General features: G+C 46.5%; 1 protein-coding gene and 1 non-coding gene across 3 annotated transcripts in view; one reads left to right on the top strand and one right to left on the bottom strand.

Moving 5' to 3' along the window:
* The window catches only part of Mboat1 (membrane bound O-acyltransferase domain containing 1), a 107,926-nt gene extending 93,634 nt beyond the window's left edge, over window positions 1-14,292 (bottom strand). Inside the window, exon 1 of one of the 2 annotated variants that reach the window (XM_052728958.1) lies at window positions 14,060-14,292. In XM_052728958.1, the coding sequence (XP_052584918.1) occupies window positions 14,060-14,155 (96 nt within the window). In that variant the 5' untranslated portion in view covers window positions 14,156-14,292. The remainder of the gene's footprint in view (window positions 1-14,059) is intronic. The other variant, XM_052728957.1, reaches the window with a different exon arrangement.
* On the top strand, window positions 418-599 carry LOC128104881 (U2 spliceosomal RNA). The gene has a single exon (XR_008216169.1). It is a non-coding gene; the product is annotated as a U2 spliceosomal RNA (small nuclear RNA).
* Window positions 14,293-16,838: the final 2,546 nt, after the last annotated feature.

Raw genomic sequence — 16,838 nt, forward strand, 5'->3', positions numbered from 1 at the left:
GGTAAATTGGCAGCTGTTGTTGGGAGACCAGGCCAGTCGATGCTCCTTTCTCATGGAAAGAGAGGCTAAAAAGCTCTTCTCTGACAGACAAGAGTGAAAAGCTGTTCTCTGCATGAACTCTTCTACAGAGTAGCATGCAAGTTCCTAAGACATTCAGCCTTTACGCTACCAGGGAGAAGATTCTAGAATCACAAAGGCCAATCCACTTTGGCCAACACACACCAAAAGGAGCCCCTTTCATTTGGAGAAATAATAAAACTGTGAAATATACCGCTATGACCTTTAAGGCAAGCCCACTGGAAAGTAGAAAGGAAATGAAGGCTCTTAGTTTGTGGTGGTCCTGACTCTTAAAATGTCCTTCTTTATCACCTAAAGCCAACCCATCCTTGATACCATACCAGAAGGAGCCTAGTTTGCATGGCTTCTCAGCTTTTGGCTAAAATCAAGTGTAGCATGTGTTCTTATCAGTTTAATATCTGGTGTGCCTTCTATCTAACAACAATAAAGTCAATGGATTTTTATTTTAAACGGGGAGAAAGATTAAGAGCCTTCTCCAGGCCGGGCGGTGGTGGCGCACGCCTTTAATCCCAGCACTCAGGAGGCAGAGGCAGGCAGATCTCTGTGAGTTCGAGGCCAGCCTGGTCTCCAAAGCGAGTTCCAGGAATGGTGCAAAGCTACACAGAGAAACCCTGTCTCAGGAAAAAAAAAAAAAAAGAGCCTTCTACATCTACCCCAAGTGCCATGATCAGCAAGCTAGCCAAAGATGGAGCCGTTTTCAGCCTGCTGCACGGGGATGCTGGAATCCATGTCCTTACACGTATGTCTCACTTCTCTTGTCTGTCTGAGGGGGGCAGTGAAAACAAGTCTCTCCTCTCACAGCTCCCACCTGAAGGGACTATCAGAACTCTCTGTATTCCCAGGTCAGGTGATCAGAGACCCTGCCTAGCCCCTTTCACCCCAAACAACGGCAGGTTGGTGTGTGCAAGAGGCCATGGCTGTCCCTAAAAGGACAGAAACGGAACAGAAAGGGCAGAGAGGAAGTCAGGTATCTTCAAAGCTCCACGGGATGATATGAATCAGTTTCTAAGAAAGAAGGGTAAGTGGAGGAGGAGCAAAAAGTAGCAGAGGGAAAAAGCACGCTGAAGAACTGTAGGTTGTCACGTGTGCAGAGAGCAGACAAGATTCTGGGTGCACATAGACACGGATTGTGTCTGAAACATAGTGAAGGGGAACAGCCGTCTGGAAAATGGACGAGCAGAGGAGAGAGACGGGCCAGCACTATCCATCCTTCTCTGTCTGCCTATGTGTTTGATACCAAGTGTATACGCTACCTAGTCTAAAATTTAATTGTGTGTTTGTTTGTTTGAGACACTATTTCACTATACAACAAGGCTGGCCTGGAATACACAATGTATCCCAGGCTGGCATTGAATTCATAGTGATCCTCCAGCCTCAGCCTCTAGAATGCTGGGATAATACTCATGAGTATACATGCCTGACAGAAAGGTTAATTTTCAAAATTCATGTACAACAACCAAAAAAAATGTAATGATAAAATATTTAATAGACTAGAAAGATATATACTAGATTCCTATTGTCATTGGCTTCAGTAAACAAAAGAGTAAAAATTAATACCCTTGAGCGGAAAAAAAGTCTTAGAAACAAAGAACTTTTGAGTGGGACACGTGACTTCACTGCATGACCTTTGGATCTGGTGAGTTCCTCTTTGCACCCTCTCCGTGTACCTGGGCTGAGTCATCCCTCTGAATCACCTGCCACAGGTTGGAGCTGCAGAATGATCAAGAAGGACCAAGCAGAGAGGGGAAAAAAACCCAGAGAGCATTTTTCACCTTAACCCCCGATGTGAAATGAGAGTTTAGAACGAGCGAAAAGCAAACGCATCACATCACTTGTCCCCTTGTTCTTTTCCAAACCTGACTGGAACCTGAGCAGAGTTCTGTGTTGTTTAGGGAACTAACCCTAAAGATGGAAGATGGTGGTAACAAATGGATGGGTGGTCCCCCGCTGCTCAGCCCAGAAATCTGAATTCAGTGTTTTCAGCTGTGTTGATGCTAACATGGACCTTCAAATCCATACCTAAGGCAGATAGGATCACAAACACACAAAAGAAGATTAACCGCTGAAAACTTAAGTAATGGTACAAACAGAGCTTGGGTATTACAAGGAAGTTGGTCAATGATTCACCAAGCCCACATTTTTTTTTTAAGAGAACTAAAAGCACATTAGAAATGGGTTAATAAGTTCAGTCGGCTGGGGGTAGACACAGTTCAGCCTAGGGGATGGTAGTCTTCTACTAAAACACATTTTTACTTCAAGACTAACTAGTCTTGTGCTCCCGGCAAAATTTCTAAAAATTGTCTTTCAACTGAAGAAAGTTCTTCCTGTGTCTATCTGCTCAGAGGCCTCACTTGCTCAAACAGAAGATCTCTTTTCTCAAGGACACACACTGAATTTGCACAAGCTGCCGCCACTGAAGCTGTTTGCAGATTGTATCTCTTCAAGTACATCTGTCCCTAAATTTCTCTTATAGACTTCAAGGACCATGTTTGGGAATATTTGAGAGATTTTTTTTTTAATGTGTGATTTGACTCTAGACAGAAAAAGAAAAGCATTAAACATTATATACACAAATTGGAGGCCACTTATCCAGAAACAACACAGAAATCAACAGTAATCTCCAGATATGGTATTTCAACTCCACATGAAGAGAACAGAAATGGAGTATGTTATAATTAAGCATAATTAGATTATTAGTAATGGAGCCAGAAAGTAGAAATAGATCTAATCAGCATGAAATTCAGGCTCTAAATAATACACAGGCCTAACTCCCTTGGCAAAAAAAAAAAAAAAAAAAAAAAAAAGCTGCTTCCCAAATTTATCTCAACTTAGTCATTCATTCCAGACCAAGAATGTAAATAAAATTCCATCACAATTCAACAAACATATATTTAACTCCTACTCTGTTGTAAGCATACAAAGGTGCCTCACTGACATTAACGAAAAATGACTGGAGGCCTTTGTTAAGAATCGGCATCTGCTCTTAGATCCAGATCCTTATAAACCAGAGCAGGGTCACGCACACAAACATCAACCCCCAAATGGACCAGTGGCTTTGTTTGTTTGTTTGTTTGTTTTGTTTTTAAAGGGAGGCTTGCAGCAATCAAAGCTACATAGGTCCCCCAGGGGTTGGGAATGTAGCTCAATAGATAAAATACTTGCCTGGCATGCCTGAAGTTCACTTCCCTAGGTTTGATTCCTAGCAATCCAGGCACAGTGGTAAACCCCTATTTTTGTTGTTGTTGTTTTGTTTTGTTTTGTTTTTCGAGACAGGGTTTCTCTGTGTAGCTTTGCGCCTTTCCTGGAACTCACTTGGTAGCCCAGGCTGGCCTGGAACTCACAGAGATCCGCCTGGCTCTGCCTCCCAAGTGCTGGGATTAAAGGCGTGCGCCACCACCGCCGGGCTGGTAAACCCCTATTAATCTTAGCAATCTAGGGGTAGAGGCAAGAGGATCAGTAGGTTACGGTTATCTTCAGGACACAGTGAGTTTGAAGCCACTCTGTGCTATATGAGACCCCCTCAAAGGGAGAAAAAAAAAAGACTTCCCCACCAAGGTAATCTAAGCTACTTGACAAGGGAGTCCCCCTTGTAATGTAATTTTGAGTTTTCCGTCTGATTGGGGGGGGGGGCACCATCAGAGGATAACTTTATTCAGGCAGTCAGGCTTTGTGGCAAACACCTTTACCTGCTGAGCCGTCTCACTAGCCCTGAAAAATAACTTTGACATAACGTGTCTGGTTTCATTTCTTATTTCTGCTTCCCTTAGCCTTTCAGCCTGTAAAGCCACCTCCTCACTACAACTCAGATTCCTAAACCACTACTAAAGGACAATCGGGCCTTTAAACTCTGTTTGCTGACATTCTGTTTTGTGATGGTGATCGCTACCCACAAAGAATGTGACTCTCCTAAGTCTTGGCGCCTGTGCTGAAACTGCTTCTGTCTAGAATATTCTGCTCGTCCCACCTAGCCCAGAACCCCCCCCACCACCACCACCACCAATTCCTCTTTTCTCTCTCTTCTCCAGGAGCATTCCTTCTAGCACTGGGAGGGGGGAGGGGAGGCACCCAGAGGTTCTGAGACCTCAAGGTCTAGGCATGGAGTGCACGCATGCACACTGAACACTTTGACATGCCAAGAGAGCACTTTAACAAGCATCTACAGGTCCTCCTGGAAGGCACAGACCACGTTTATCTCTGCACTTCACATGAGGCAAGGTGTGCTTGGCCACTGAGTACATGGGGTACTCAAAACGTAACTTTTAAAAGAAGACTTTCCAGTGTTGGGCGGGGCAGAAAACACTGAATAATAAATACATGCCCGAGACATAAGGAAAGAGGCCCCATAATAAGAAAGAGAGTGTCTGCAGAATCAAAAGAGTGGGAATCAGGGGTGTGGTTCAGCGCTACAGCATTTACCTGGGTTCAAACCCAGCACAGGAAACAAAATACTGACTTTATAAGTTTGAACTTTCAAGAGAAATTATACTTGGTGTTCACTGCTATTACTTTACATAAATTACAAAAAAAAATCAGCTGCAACAATATTACCCATTTGTTGTGATGACAATAAAATGTAAACCAGGGGCAAGTTCACAATTTTTGTTGTTACTGTTTTGGTTTGGGGTTTGTTTGTTTGAGACACGATGGGGGTGTGTCTCTACATAGCCCTGGCTATTCTGAAACTCACTATGTAGAAACTCACTGGCCTCAAACTCACAGAGATCCACTGCCTCTGCCTCTGCCTCCCAAGTGCTGAGATTAAAAGTGTGTGCCACCATGCCCGGCATAATTTTCTTTTTAGAAACCCAATGTACCTTAGGCATGAATGCAGCCATTTACACAGGATGGCATCCACTGTTTTAGGCCTTTATCTAGTCAGGAGACTGTATTCTCATTCAAACTTAGCCTTTTTTCAAATTCTAAGGTGCTGGGCCAGCTGAATAGTCATCAGATATCTGTATAAATTTTAAAATATAATAACCATGACAGTCACAAAAAGAAGAACCATGGGAAAAATCAAGAGCTCTCCCAGGTCCTGGGGAAGAGGGGACCAGGAGGAATGGAGGCGGACAAGAAGGCACAGGCTAGGAACAACGTGCCAGGGGAGGAAGTGTGTGCCCAGAGGCTGGAAGCTGTGAAGACATTGGAGGACAGGGAAAGAACCATCCACTGGGGTGAGAAGGTGGCTCAGTGTGGATGGGACACAGTGCAGTAATAACACAGAGCCTTCAGCAACAGCACGGGTTCAAACCCTGCCTTTTCCTCTTCCTACCTGAAGAACTACAGACAAGCCCCACAAATCCTGGGGATGTGTTCCTTCATTTGAAATTAGGGGAATGCCTCTGAAGTGTGTGTGTGTGTGTGTGTGTGTGTGTGTGTGTACACATGTGTGTGTGGGTATATATTCCAGTTCATGTGTATACGTATAGGTGTGCATGTGGAGACTAAGAGTCCCAGAGATCTGCCTCTCTCCACCTCCCTAGCCCTGAGATTACAAGTGTGCCCAGCTTTTTACAAGCGTTCTTGGGATCTATCTCAGGTCCTGATTACCAAATGAGCTGTCTCCCAGCCCCTGCCTTTTGATTATTTAGTTTTGCCTATCAGTTGATTGAGATCATGTAGCCATAACAACTGACTAGATGCCAATAGCACAGGCCTTCGATATGTAGAGTTTAGAATGTCATTAAGCCAGATAGGCAAGTTGAGGCCAAGATGTAAAGACCACCTCTTATCTACAACAGGAAAGTTAAAGTCCCAGAGTGCCTGCTTCAAATGCTAGGGAATACATGGTCACATAGACAATCTACCAGCCCTTCTTCAGGCCACCACACTTGGCATAAACCAATATTCAGTGTGAGGGACATCCTGGAGACCCTAGGGTGGAGACTGTTCATCTTCCTGCTCCATGTGTACAGGGTCCTTTTCTAAAAGGAGAGGGCTGGAGTGAGAGGCACCCCCACCCCACCAGCCTTGTCCCTCAACAGTACGGAATGTAAAATTTATACCTATGTGGCCCTAACACGCCCACGTGATGTTCTCTGGCTGCTCCCCAAAGCCACCTTCTACCTCCCCATTGCCATCTCTTCAGAGGCACAAAGAAACTTACCACCACAGTCATATACTGCTCTAGGAAAGACTGCAACCTCTGAGGAAGGTCTCTGGACTCACTGGCTTCAGGGAAATACCTGCACCTCCCTAGACCATCCCATTAGCCTAACCTCAGACTCAGCACACAAGCTCCACTCTCAACCTTCACCAGTGCACTCCTCACTTCCTCCTCGTGACTCATCTCCCCACAGGCCTCCTCCTTCCCACTACTAACCTCACTTCGCTCCCATTTCACCACTAAAACTGCAAAGTCAATGTCAGGAGAAAAGGATCAGTGCTTCCTCAAAACCCCACTGCTGCCTGGGATCATTTTTCTTCCACCATTCTGCAAAACCTCTTCTCCTTCCAGACTCCCCCCGGTGCTGGCACTCAATGAGACAATTCAACAGGAAGGCTGGCACTGCGGGTCATATCCTCCTTTGCTCTTTTTTCCTGCTGCCCGAAACTTTCCACAGTCCTGAGATCTTACATACTTCATATCTTCTCCATCTCAAAGCCCCAAATACACAGGAGCAGCTTCAACCATGAAGGCAATCCATCAGCTCCCTGGCACCTGGGGCTTGTTCAAGTGACCCGGCTTTTACCCTAACCCCCACGCCCACACCCTGCCTTGCTCGGTAGCCCAGAAATCTTCCACTCAAGAATCTCAGCCCCCACCCTCACCTCTACAGCTCCCTTTTCACTGTGGCCTACTTGTCAGCATCCTTCAACACCCCTGCTTAACTTCGCAATAGCCTTCTCTGAAAACTTCATGTGTTCCATATTGCTCCTGGAAGGAGCTGTTGAAAGAAATGCAAACGTGTGACGCATGCTCTGAAAGTTGGACAGCCAGGGGAAATGGCTCAGACAGTGAAGCATGTCCCTTACAATCATTAGGACCTGAATTTGATCCCCAGCACCCATGTGAACACTGGTGGTGTGGTGGCACTTTTCTAAGTGCAGCCTTGATGCTGCAGAGATGGGAGGCTCCCTAGACTGGCTAGTCAGCCGGCCTAGCCTAAGGAGTGAGCTCTAGGCCAGTGAAAGACCCTGTCTCAAAGGAGACAGATGATAACCCTGAGAATGGCACTGGAAGTTGTACTCTGGCCTCCACACACAGATATTTATATGCGCACACATACATACACACACACACACACACACACACACACACACACACACAGAGTAAATCACTAGAAATTTCATTTCCAGTGAGTGGATTTTACGTGGTAGCATACTGCATTGACCTCTTTCTTCAATCCCCTGTTAGGATTTGGGTGTGTAATGTCCCCCCAGGCTCCTATGATTGAATGCTTGGTGCCCAGCGGGTGTCACTGGTTTGAAATCTTGGGGAGGTGAGGTTTCACTAGAGAAAATGGGATGCTGATGACAGTCTGACATCACTTCCTGTTCTCTCTTTGCTTTCCCTGTGGATGCGAAGAAGCAACTACCATGAGTTCCTGCTTCCACTGGCCTCTACCACCATCTGCCTTCCCCACCATGGTAGACGGACCCAATGCTTCCACTGGCCTCTCCCACCATCTGCCTTCCCCACCATGATAGACAGACCCAATGCTTCCACTGGCCTCTCCCACCATCTGCCTTCCCACCATGATAGATGGATCCAATGTCTCCAATGGCCTCTCCCACCACCTGCCTTCCTCCATCATGGTAGATGGACCCAATGTCTCCACTGGCCTCTCCTATCACCATGCTTTTCCTATCATGATAGACTATACCTTCACATTATGGGCCAAACATATCTTTCCTCTCACAAGTTATTTCTTTTCAAGTATTTAGTCACAGAGATAAGCAAAGTAACTAATACACCCCCTTAATGATCGCTCTAAGCCAATGGTTCTCAACCTTTAAGGGAGTCGAACAACCTTTTCACAGGGGTCATATGTCAGATATCCTGCATATTAGATATTTACATTATGATTCATAACAGCAGCAAAATTACAGTTGTGAAGTAACAAGGAAATAATTTTATGGTTGGGGTGTCACCATGACATGAGGAACTGTAATCAAGGGTTGCAGCATTAGGAAGGCTGGAGGACCACTACTCTAAACCTTCACCCATCTTCAATGATGCTGCACCCTGTATCCTTGCCTCCTTCAGCAATGACCTCCTGTATCACTGTAGCATGACAATCTTTCTGTACTTCAACTCTTCATTGTCTTCCCTTGGACTCACTCTATTAAGTCTCAGAAATCTTCCTGCCTTAAATTGCTAAAATTACAGATGTGAGCCACCACACCTGGCTTAGATGGGTCATTGCCAGCAAGTTCTGAGGAAGACTCTGTTAGTCCAGGTGGTATCCAGAAAATACATCCCTGTCTTACCCCAAATGAGCTTTTAGGGTCAGTATCACTTTACTCATGCTTGAATCACTGCTTCCCATGACTCTGGAATCCCTCTGAACCCAACAGAAACTTGATTCTTGTGGCCTGAGGTCTAACTGATCAATCTCCTTTGTAACCCAGTCATTGACAACACCCAACAACGGCAGGAATATTAACTGGGAAGAGATTTGGCTTTGCCAAACTGACTGAAGCTGAAGAAGAAGCTAGAAGGAGGGGGAGAAGAGGGATGGGGAGGGGAGCTGGAGGTGGGAAGGCTTTCTCTTGCCTGATGCTCTGTGTCCTGATGGGTGTTCACGCCCATCCTGAGCTGAGGCTAGATGTAGCAAACCCAAGCCACAGTCTGGAGGCTGCACAGATAATGGCGGTGTTAGAACGAGGTCCCTTCTTTCAAAAGGCCAACCTCTCGTCCCCTTTAAAAACAAGGTTCCAAGCCAGTCATGGAAGTGTACACCTTTAATCCCAGCACTCAGGAGGCAGAGGCAGGCAGATCTCTATGAGGTCAAGGCCAGCCTGGTCTACAAAGCAAGTTCCAGGACAGCCAGGACTAGAGAAATCCTGTCTCAAAAACAAACAAACAAACAAACAAACAAACAAGGTTCCTGGGCTGGGATCACCTCCTTAGTAGAGAGTGTGCCCTAGTGTTTTCAAGGCCCTCAGTTCAATCCCTGGGACCAAAATTCACAAAATCAAAATACTGTTCTTTGCATAGAACTTTAATAATTAACAACATTGGCATCTTCTGTTATGACCAACAGACATTTTTTTGGTATCTAAAATCCCCCGGGGAAGCAGTTTCATGAAACCATGAAGAAACTTGAGTTTGAAATCGTCTGCAAACCCAGCAATGTCACAATACAAGGTGACTTTCATGCAGTGTCTTGTTTGTATAAAGTCTACAAGAGTCAAATGTGTCCTTCACTTCTCTTCCCGCTCCCCTGAGGTGCCAGCTACAAACTGGAGCATACACCCGTTTACTTGCGTGAGCCTCTCCTCTGCTGGTACATAAACTTTTCTACAGTGGGGACCTTGACTTTATTTCACCACACAGCCAAGTACCTGGTACTAACAGGATTAAATAAATGTTTAATGTATTTAACAATGGCTGTGGAATGTGAGCCGAGCTTTTAATGTGAGGCAAGACTTAGATAAGAACAGAACCTGGGTTTTCCAAGCATAGCCAAGGACTTCAACCAGGTGACCAAAAGCTCAAGGAAACCTGAGGTCACAGATCTCAGCGTAATAATCTTCCGCTGGGTCACCATTAGCCTAGTGCCAGGTCTCCAAGGCTAGCCTTCATGAGTGCATTTTAAAAAAGGATGTATTTTTATGTGTATGAGTGTTTTGTCTGCATGTATGAATGTATGCATGCCTGGTGCCCTCAGCTGTCAGAAGAGGTCGATTCCCCTGGAACTGGAGTTACAGATGATTGTGAGCCATTGTATGTATGCTGGAACCAAACCCAGGTCCTCTGCTGGAGCAGCAAGTGTTCCTAACCACTGAGCCATCTCTCCAGCCCCATGAGTTCTCCTTTAAATGGGATCACAGGTCTGTGTTAAACTCTTAAACACTGGCTACTTTAACCTCAGTATCATTTCCTGGATTCTAATTCTAGTCTGTCTCTTTCTCAGCAGATGATAAATTGAGAGAAGGGGAGGGGGAAAGGAAGGAAGGAAGGAAGGAAGGAAGGAAGGAAGGAAGGAAGGAACAAATGAACAAACGAATGAACAAACAAATGAATGAATGAACAAACCTGGGCAAAGCATCATGGCCTAAGGCTGAACTGACCCTTAATAAAAAAACACATAAAGTTTGGGGACACCATTAGGCACTGATGTCCTCGGCCCCCAGAATTCACCACCACCACACTGACATCCCTCAAAATCTGAAAAATAATTCTTTCCTATGAGCATTGCTCCCAAGCTACAATCACACACCGCATGAATGAATAATGTCAGAACTCCAGATTCCACTCAGGTGGCTGAGTCGGCCATGCTTTGTAATCATGGAGGCTACGGTTCAATTTAAAGTTCATCATGTTGTACTCCAAAGCCAGAACTCTCTAGAGAACATGAGCCTTCACCTCATCCTCCATTCCTTACCTAATTTATCCTAAGTGAAGGTTAGTGTCTAGATAATCCATGGCCACACAGACAAAGGCTTGTTTAGAAAATCAGGTTTAGTCTTTTAGGGTTTGTGTGTGTGTGTGTGTGTGTGTGTAATATATATAACATATATAATAATATATAGTATAATATATTATATATATATATCATTTATATTGTGCACGAGTGTGTATGCACGTGCTGAGGTCAGAGGACAGCCTGTGGAAGTTGGTTTCCTCCTCTCATCACGTGGGTCCCTAGGATTGAACTCAAGTCATCAGGCTAGCCTCGAATGCCTTTTAACCCACTGAGCCATCTCTCTGGACCTCATGATACAGTTTTCAGCAAACATATCCAAGCTGCAGAAGCTCTGAGTCATCCCCATTTCCTATACTTCATTTGAATTGCAGTGCTCTAGCTGTCTGTCATTAAATAAGAATTTCACATTTAACAGCTTCAGGAGTTTGTCAGGCAAGGCAAGTACCTATTAAAAAAAAAGCTATAAAAACAGCTATAGACTTCTATCGTAGACATAACTGGACACAAGCATTCCCATCTCAGACTGCCCTCAAGAACAGGTAAAAAGGATCATCAGATGAGCAGAAACAAAGAGTTCCTCTCATAAGCCAGGACACAGAGCATAGTACAGGGTTTTGCAGATAATAAACTTTTTAAAAGATTTCTTTTCTTTTGGTGTGCGTGTGCATATGTGTGTGTGTGTGTGTGTGTGTGTGTGTGTGTGTGTGTGTGTGTGTGCAAACTCATGCATGGATCCTCTGGAGCTGGAATTACAGACGGTAGTGAGCTGCCTCACATGGGTGAAAGAAACCAAATTCAGGTTCTCTGGAAGAGCAGCAAGCACTCTCAACTGCTCGCCCATCTCTCCAACCTCAATAATAAACTTCTTGATGCAGGGAAAGCCAGAGATTGAAGGCAATCACAGAAATGTGATTTATTAAAAAGTATGAACAGGAACGTGAAACCTTGAGACACTGGGGAAAGGATCAAAGACAAACCCACTGCCACAGTTTGGTCCCAAATTATACTAGTTATGGCTCAGGATTTTTCCCCCAGGCTGAAAACAAATGATTTAAGGTATCATATAATGAGCACTTCTTTCACCAAAGCTCAGACTGACCCCGCTGGTCAGGCTGACCTAAGATCTCAGAGATGCCAAGTGTTCCTGAGGATTTTCCATTCATCCCATGATCTGAGTTCATTTGTGGTATGAACTAAAATCATTCACGTCTGTAATGCTCCTCTCTTCCTTTTCATAAATTCAAAACAGGATTGCTTTGGGGGCTGGATAGATAACTCAGAGGTTAAAAGCAAAGGCTGCTCGTTCAGAGGACCTAGTTCAGTTATTAGCACCCACATCCCGCAGCTCACAGTTGCCTATAACTCCAGCTCCACAGGACCCAAGACCCTCTTGTTCTCATGTACACATATCCACCAGGGGCTTGTGTGTGCACACATGTGCAGATGCACACACACACACACACACACACACACACACACACACACACACACACACACACAATTTAAAGTAATAAAATAAATCTCTTCTAAAAACCAGGTTAACTTTTACAAAAATGTACAGCTTGGGGAGGGAGGTTGATGTGGCTAAAAGCTTGATAACACACTAGGGCCTCCTCTCAATTTGCCTTAGTACTTCACCAATCTGTTTCTTTCTGTACAAAGGGGGAGAAGCCCCCTCTGAAAATAAATAGAAATTATTTTCTATTATTGTAAATAGACTATTGTAAAATAGAAAATGAAGCTACAATAGACTCTGGTAGGAATTAGAGAGGTCAATGCAAAATGAACTCGTCCTATGGAAATTCAGCAACAGATAAATTTAGTTTCCGAGTGACAGAATTTGTTCTTGTGCCTGCCTGCCTGGGTCCCTTGGACTCCTGGTCTTTACTACAAAGTGAAGAGTGATTGACTTAACATCTGATACATCTACCAAGTTCCTGATTCTCAGAGTTTCGCAACTGATGAGAAGGCAGTAGGCAGAACCCCAGAAGCTGAGGGGACGCTGAGTAAATGCCAAGGCCAGGTCCAACTTCATCATTGCCAGAGGAATGCAAATGGAGCGGCAGCAGGTACAGGTAGCTCTAGCATGAAAGGAAAGAAAGAAAACAGCTCCAAAAAGATGGGAAATCTCTGTTCTTGTTTTGCATTTTTGAGCCACGGTTTTGCCATGTAGCCCAGGCAGGCTTGGTGCTCTCCACATGGCCTATCCTGGTCTCCAACTTGAAGACGTTAAGTCTCAAAGCCTGGGACAGATGGCTGAGGTGCCATTTAACAGAAGCAATCTTCCTGCCTCAGTCTCCCAAGTACTGGAAATACAAGCATGCACCACAATACCCAGCAAAAGAAGGGAAAATAAACATGGAAAACTCAGCAGAAACGAAATAGTAGGGGGAGCGGGAGTCTTATTCCCACCTACCCTGCCTGAGTCCATTTAAATCAATAGGCATCTTACACAAGCCTGAGGCCCGAAACCAAGTAAACAAGGCTACAACCCAGGAAGACTTTTCCCCTAGTCCTGGGGCTAGCATCCAGACCCTCCTGGATACTACAAGCTCTACCTCTGAGCTGCAGCCCTGGCTGTCTTTATACGATTGCTTACCAAGTTACTGTTGCCAATTTTAACCGTAATGTAGCAGGCAATTCCTGAACAGTTCAAAAGATTTCCCGGCAGCCCCTCTTCTCCCAAGAACCGGCCCTACTCATCAGCTTCCCACAGCAGAGATGAATAAAGACTGATAACAAAGGCCCTCGTGGTCTGATAAGCATCTCCACACAGAAGGAAGAGGATCACCACAAGTTCTAGCCCAGCCTAGGCAAAATAGAGAGCTCAATGCCAGCCTGAACTACAGAGTGAGTGTCAAGGAAGTCTGGGCTGCACAGCCAGATGCTGTCTCAACAAACAAGTCACCGCCATATGCTAGACTATATACCTACACACCTACGTAGTCGGACTTTTTACTTCTTGTGGTTGTTTGGTTTTGTTTTGGGGTTGAGACATCTCACTCAGTTACCTAGACAGTAGACAGGAACATGCAGCAATTTTCCTGCCCCGGGCTCTGGAGAATTGGGATTAGAGGAGTGAGCCATCACCACGCCCAGCTCGATCAGACTTATTCTTAAAGTAGGCTCGCTTAAATTTAAAATCACAAAGACCAAAGGGCACTAGTGGGAAAATGCTGGATTCGTGAATCTCACCACTGAAGTTTCGATCACAGACCAAAACTTAAGTTCAGTCCAACTTGTCGGTTTAGGTGAACTGGTAGCTTTCACACAGAACAAGCAACCGACTCAAAAGGAAGCCCTCGCACCTGTGGCCTGTGGGCGGGGACCCGGGCGCATCCCTCTCCCCAGACCGAGGGTCGGGGTCGCGGGTGGGTCGCTGTTACCTGGTCTAGCGGGATGCCGAGGAGCTGGCTGAGCGGGTGCAGGCAGGTGGAGCCCGTGGTGCGGTAGGAGAGGCTGGCGGGCGATTGCGCAGCCATCCTGCATCTTCGGGTATGCTATCGCCCGGGCGCTGCACACTGGTCACCTCGAGGGTTCTGGAGGATCGCGCGGGAACCCGTCGCCTACTCCAGGGCGCGGACCTGGTGCTAAGGTCCCCCGCGCCTGGGAGGGCTGGGCCCCCAGCGCTCGGCTTCCCGCTCCGCACCGCCCGCCGCCCATTGGCCGGCAGCCGGGGACGCCCCGGAGGAGGAGCCGGGCAGAGCAGGGCGCGGATCCCCGTGAGCCCGGCCCCGGGCGGCCGGGAGACGCCCAGCCTGCTCCCCAGCTCGTCGGCCTCCGGGGGTGTGGGGGACCGCCCTGGGTTCCTTCAAAGTCGTCTACCTCTCCTCCCAGGCAGCGGGGGTGTCCTGTGCTCTCTTTACAGGCCCGGTTTCCTGCTGTCATTCCGGAAGCCAGAAGAGACCTTCGGCTAGCCAACACCCAAATTCTGCTCACTTTTAAGATTTATTTATTTGCTATTAATAGGCAGGATGGCCTGTAAGCCCAAACTAGCCATGAACTCCCAAATACTGGAATTACAGGTGCGCACTAACCATAAAACTCCACTCCATATTCCTTTTCTTCTTAGCCCCCCCCCTTCCTCCCTCCCTCCCTCACTATTTCTGTGTGTCTCTCTGTGTCTCTCTTTCTCTCTGTCGTTGATGTTTGTTTTCTGTTTGTTTGTTTTTGTTTTAAACTCCTGGTCCTCCTGCCTGAACCTCCCCAGTGAGGGATAACAGGTTTCTCTCTCTCTCTCTCTCTCTCTCTCTCTCTCTCTCTCTCTCTCTCTCTCTCTCTCTCTCTCTCTCTCTCTCTCTCTCTCACACACACACACACACACACACACACACACACACACACACACACTCAATGTTTATTTTACTTTACACATTTGTGTGTCCTTGTGACTGGATGCCTCTGGAGGCCAGAAGAGACCGTGGAGTTACAGCGATTGTGAGCCACCGGGTGGGTGCTGGAAACTGAATTCAGGTCCTCTGCAGGAGAGTTAATGCTCTTAGGTCCTGAGCCATCTCCCCAGCACCCAAGGCTTGTCTGTCTTTACCCTCTCTGGTCAAGCCGCAGTTTCCAGCAGCCCGACCCACAGGCCCTGCTTCACACAGGCAGACACTGGAGACTGCTAGCTTCTGTGCTTCGTCTCACTTTGACCAGGAGCTGTTTTTCTCCTGTAAACTGTGTTTGCTCTTTACTATGCACATGCTGGCAGCTCTTCACTGGCCACAACATCTCTGTATGCTTGGGAAATCCTTTTCAACTTTGATACATATTTAAAAAACGTCAGGGAGACCCTTCCAGCACCCAGGACGCTGCTGCATCTAGCCAGTGTCAAAGTAGCTGTTCAAATTGGAAGTTTGAGAAACACCCAGGAACCTACTGAACCAAAAGGAAGCCAGAAACTAGAGCCCGCAGCATGTGTGTGTGTGTGTGTGTGTGTGTGTGTGTGTGTGTGTGTGTGTGTACCTCTGGAGGCCAGAAGACAGAGTCAGAGCTGGAGTTACAGGCAGTAGTGAGCAGTTCATCATGGGTGCTGGCAACAGAACTCCAGTCCTCTGGAAGAGCAGGAAACGCTCTTAACCTCTGGGCCATCTTGCCAGCCCCTACAGCCCTTTGCTTAAACTGTAGAGTGACTGGGAAATCGGGGCCTTTCTGTTGGAGTGAGAAGTAGTTGAACATGAAGTCCACCTCAGCGAAGAGAAGATCCACATCATGTCTAAAGCTATTTCTCAGCATCCTTACAAGATGGTGATAATGACAAACTGAAGATGTGCCACATCCCCATGAGCTTACAGGATCTATAAGGTACTATTCATGCAGCCAGTGAGAGGCTACAGAGTAAACCCTCGTTTTGTCCTATGGAGCCCCTGCACAGAATACTGGGATACAGACACAGAAGAATGACTACTCCCTGTGATGACACTGCTGACCTCCTATCTCCCATATGCCTCTACCTCCAGTGTTCCTGACACAACTGTGGACCTCCATCCTCCGTGGACCTCCAACCTCTGTGGACCTCCAGCCTCTATGTACCTCCAGCTTCTATGGACCTTCAGCCTCCATGGACCTCCAACCTCTGTGGACCTCCAGCTTCTGTGGACCTCCAGCCTCTATGGACCTCCAACCTCTGTGTACCTCCAGCTTCTGTATACCTCCAGCCTCCATGGACCTCCAACCTCTGTGGACCTCCAGCCTTTGTGGACCAGCTTCAGGACTATGGCATCCTAGATACATTCAGGAAGTTTCAGTAGGCCCCATTACCAGTCATCCATCATCATGGGGAGGGGGTCTTCTAGCACCCTGGAGGGAGCCTTGAGTCCTCCATGGGCAATCCCACACCTGTTTCTTGCCACTGGCCCAGGAAAGCCCATTCTCCAAAGCAACGGACTGTGACAATCTAGACTTGCAATGAAGACAAGGGAAACACTGTTGTTTTTGGAAGAACCACAGAATTGTGCAGTTTCGTTGCTGATAGCTCCTGTTTCCACCTAAGATGAGAGTAAAATGTGAAAATAAAGAAACATCAGCATCATAAGTCTGGCATGATGCCACACACCTGTAGTCTCAGCTACTTGGAAAGCTGAAGCTTCAGGATCATTTGAGCCTGAAGTTGGTGACCAGCCTAAGCAATATCCTGAGACTCCGTTAACATCCTTTCCAGGAACCTCG

This window comes from Peromyscus californicus, unplaced genomic scaffold, assembly GCF_007827085.1.
Source record: "Peromyscus californicus insignis strain IS unplaced genomic scaffold, ASM782708v3 Scaffold_8__1_contigs__length_139910024, whole genome shotgun sequence".
Classification (NCBI taxonomy): Eukaryota; Metazoa; Chordata; class Mammalia; order Rodentia; family Cricetidae; genus Peromyscus; species Peromyscus californicus.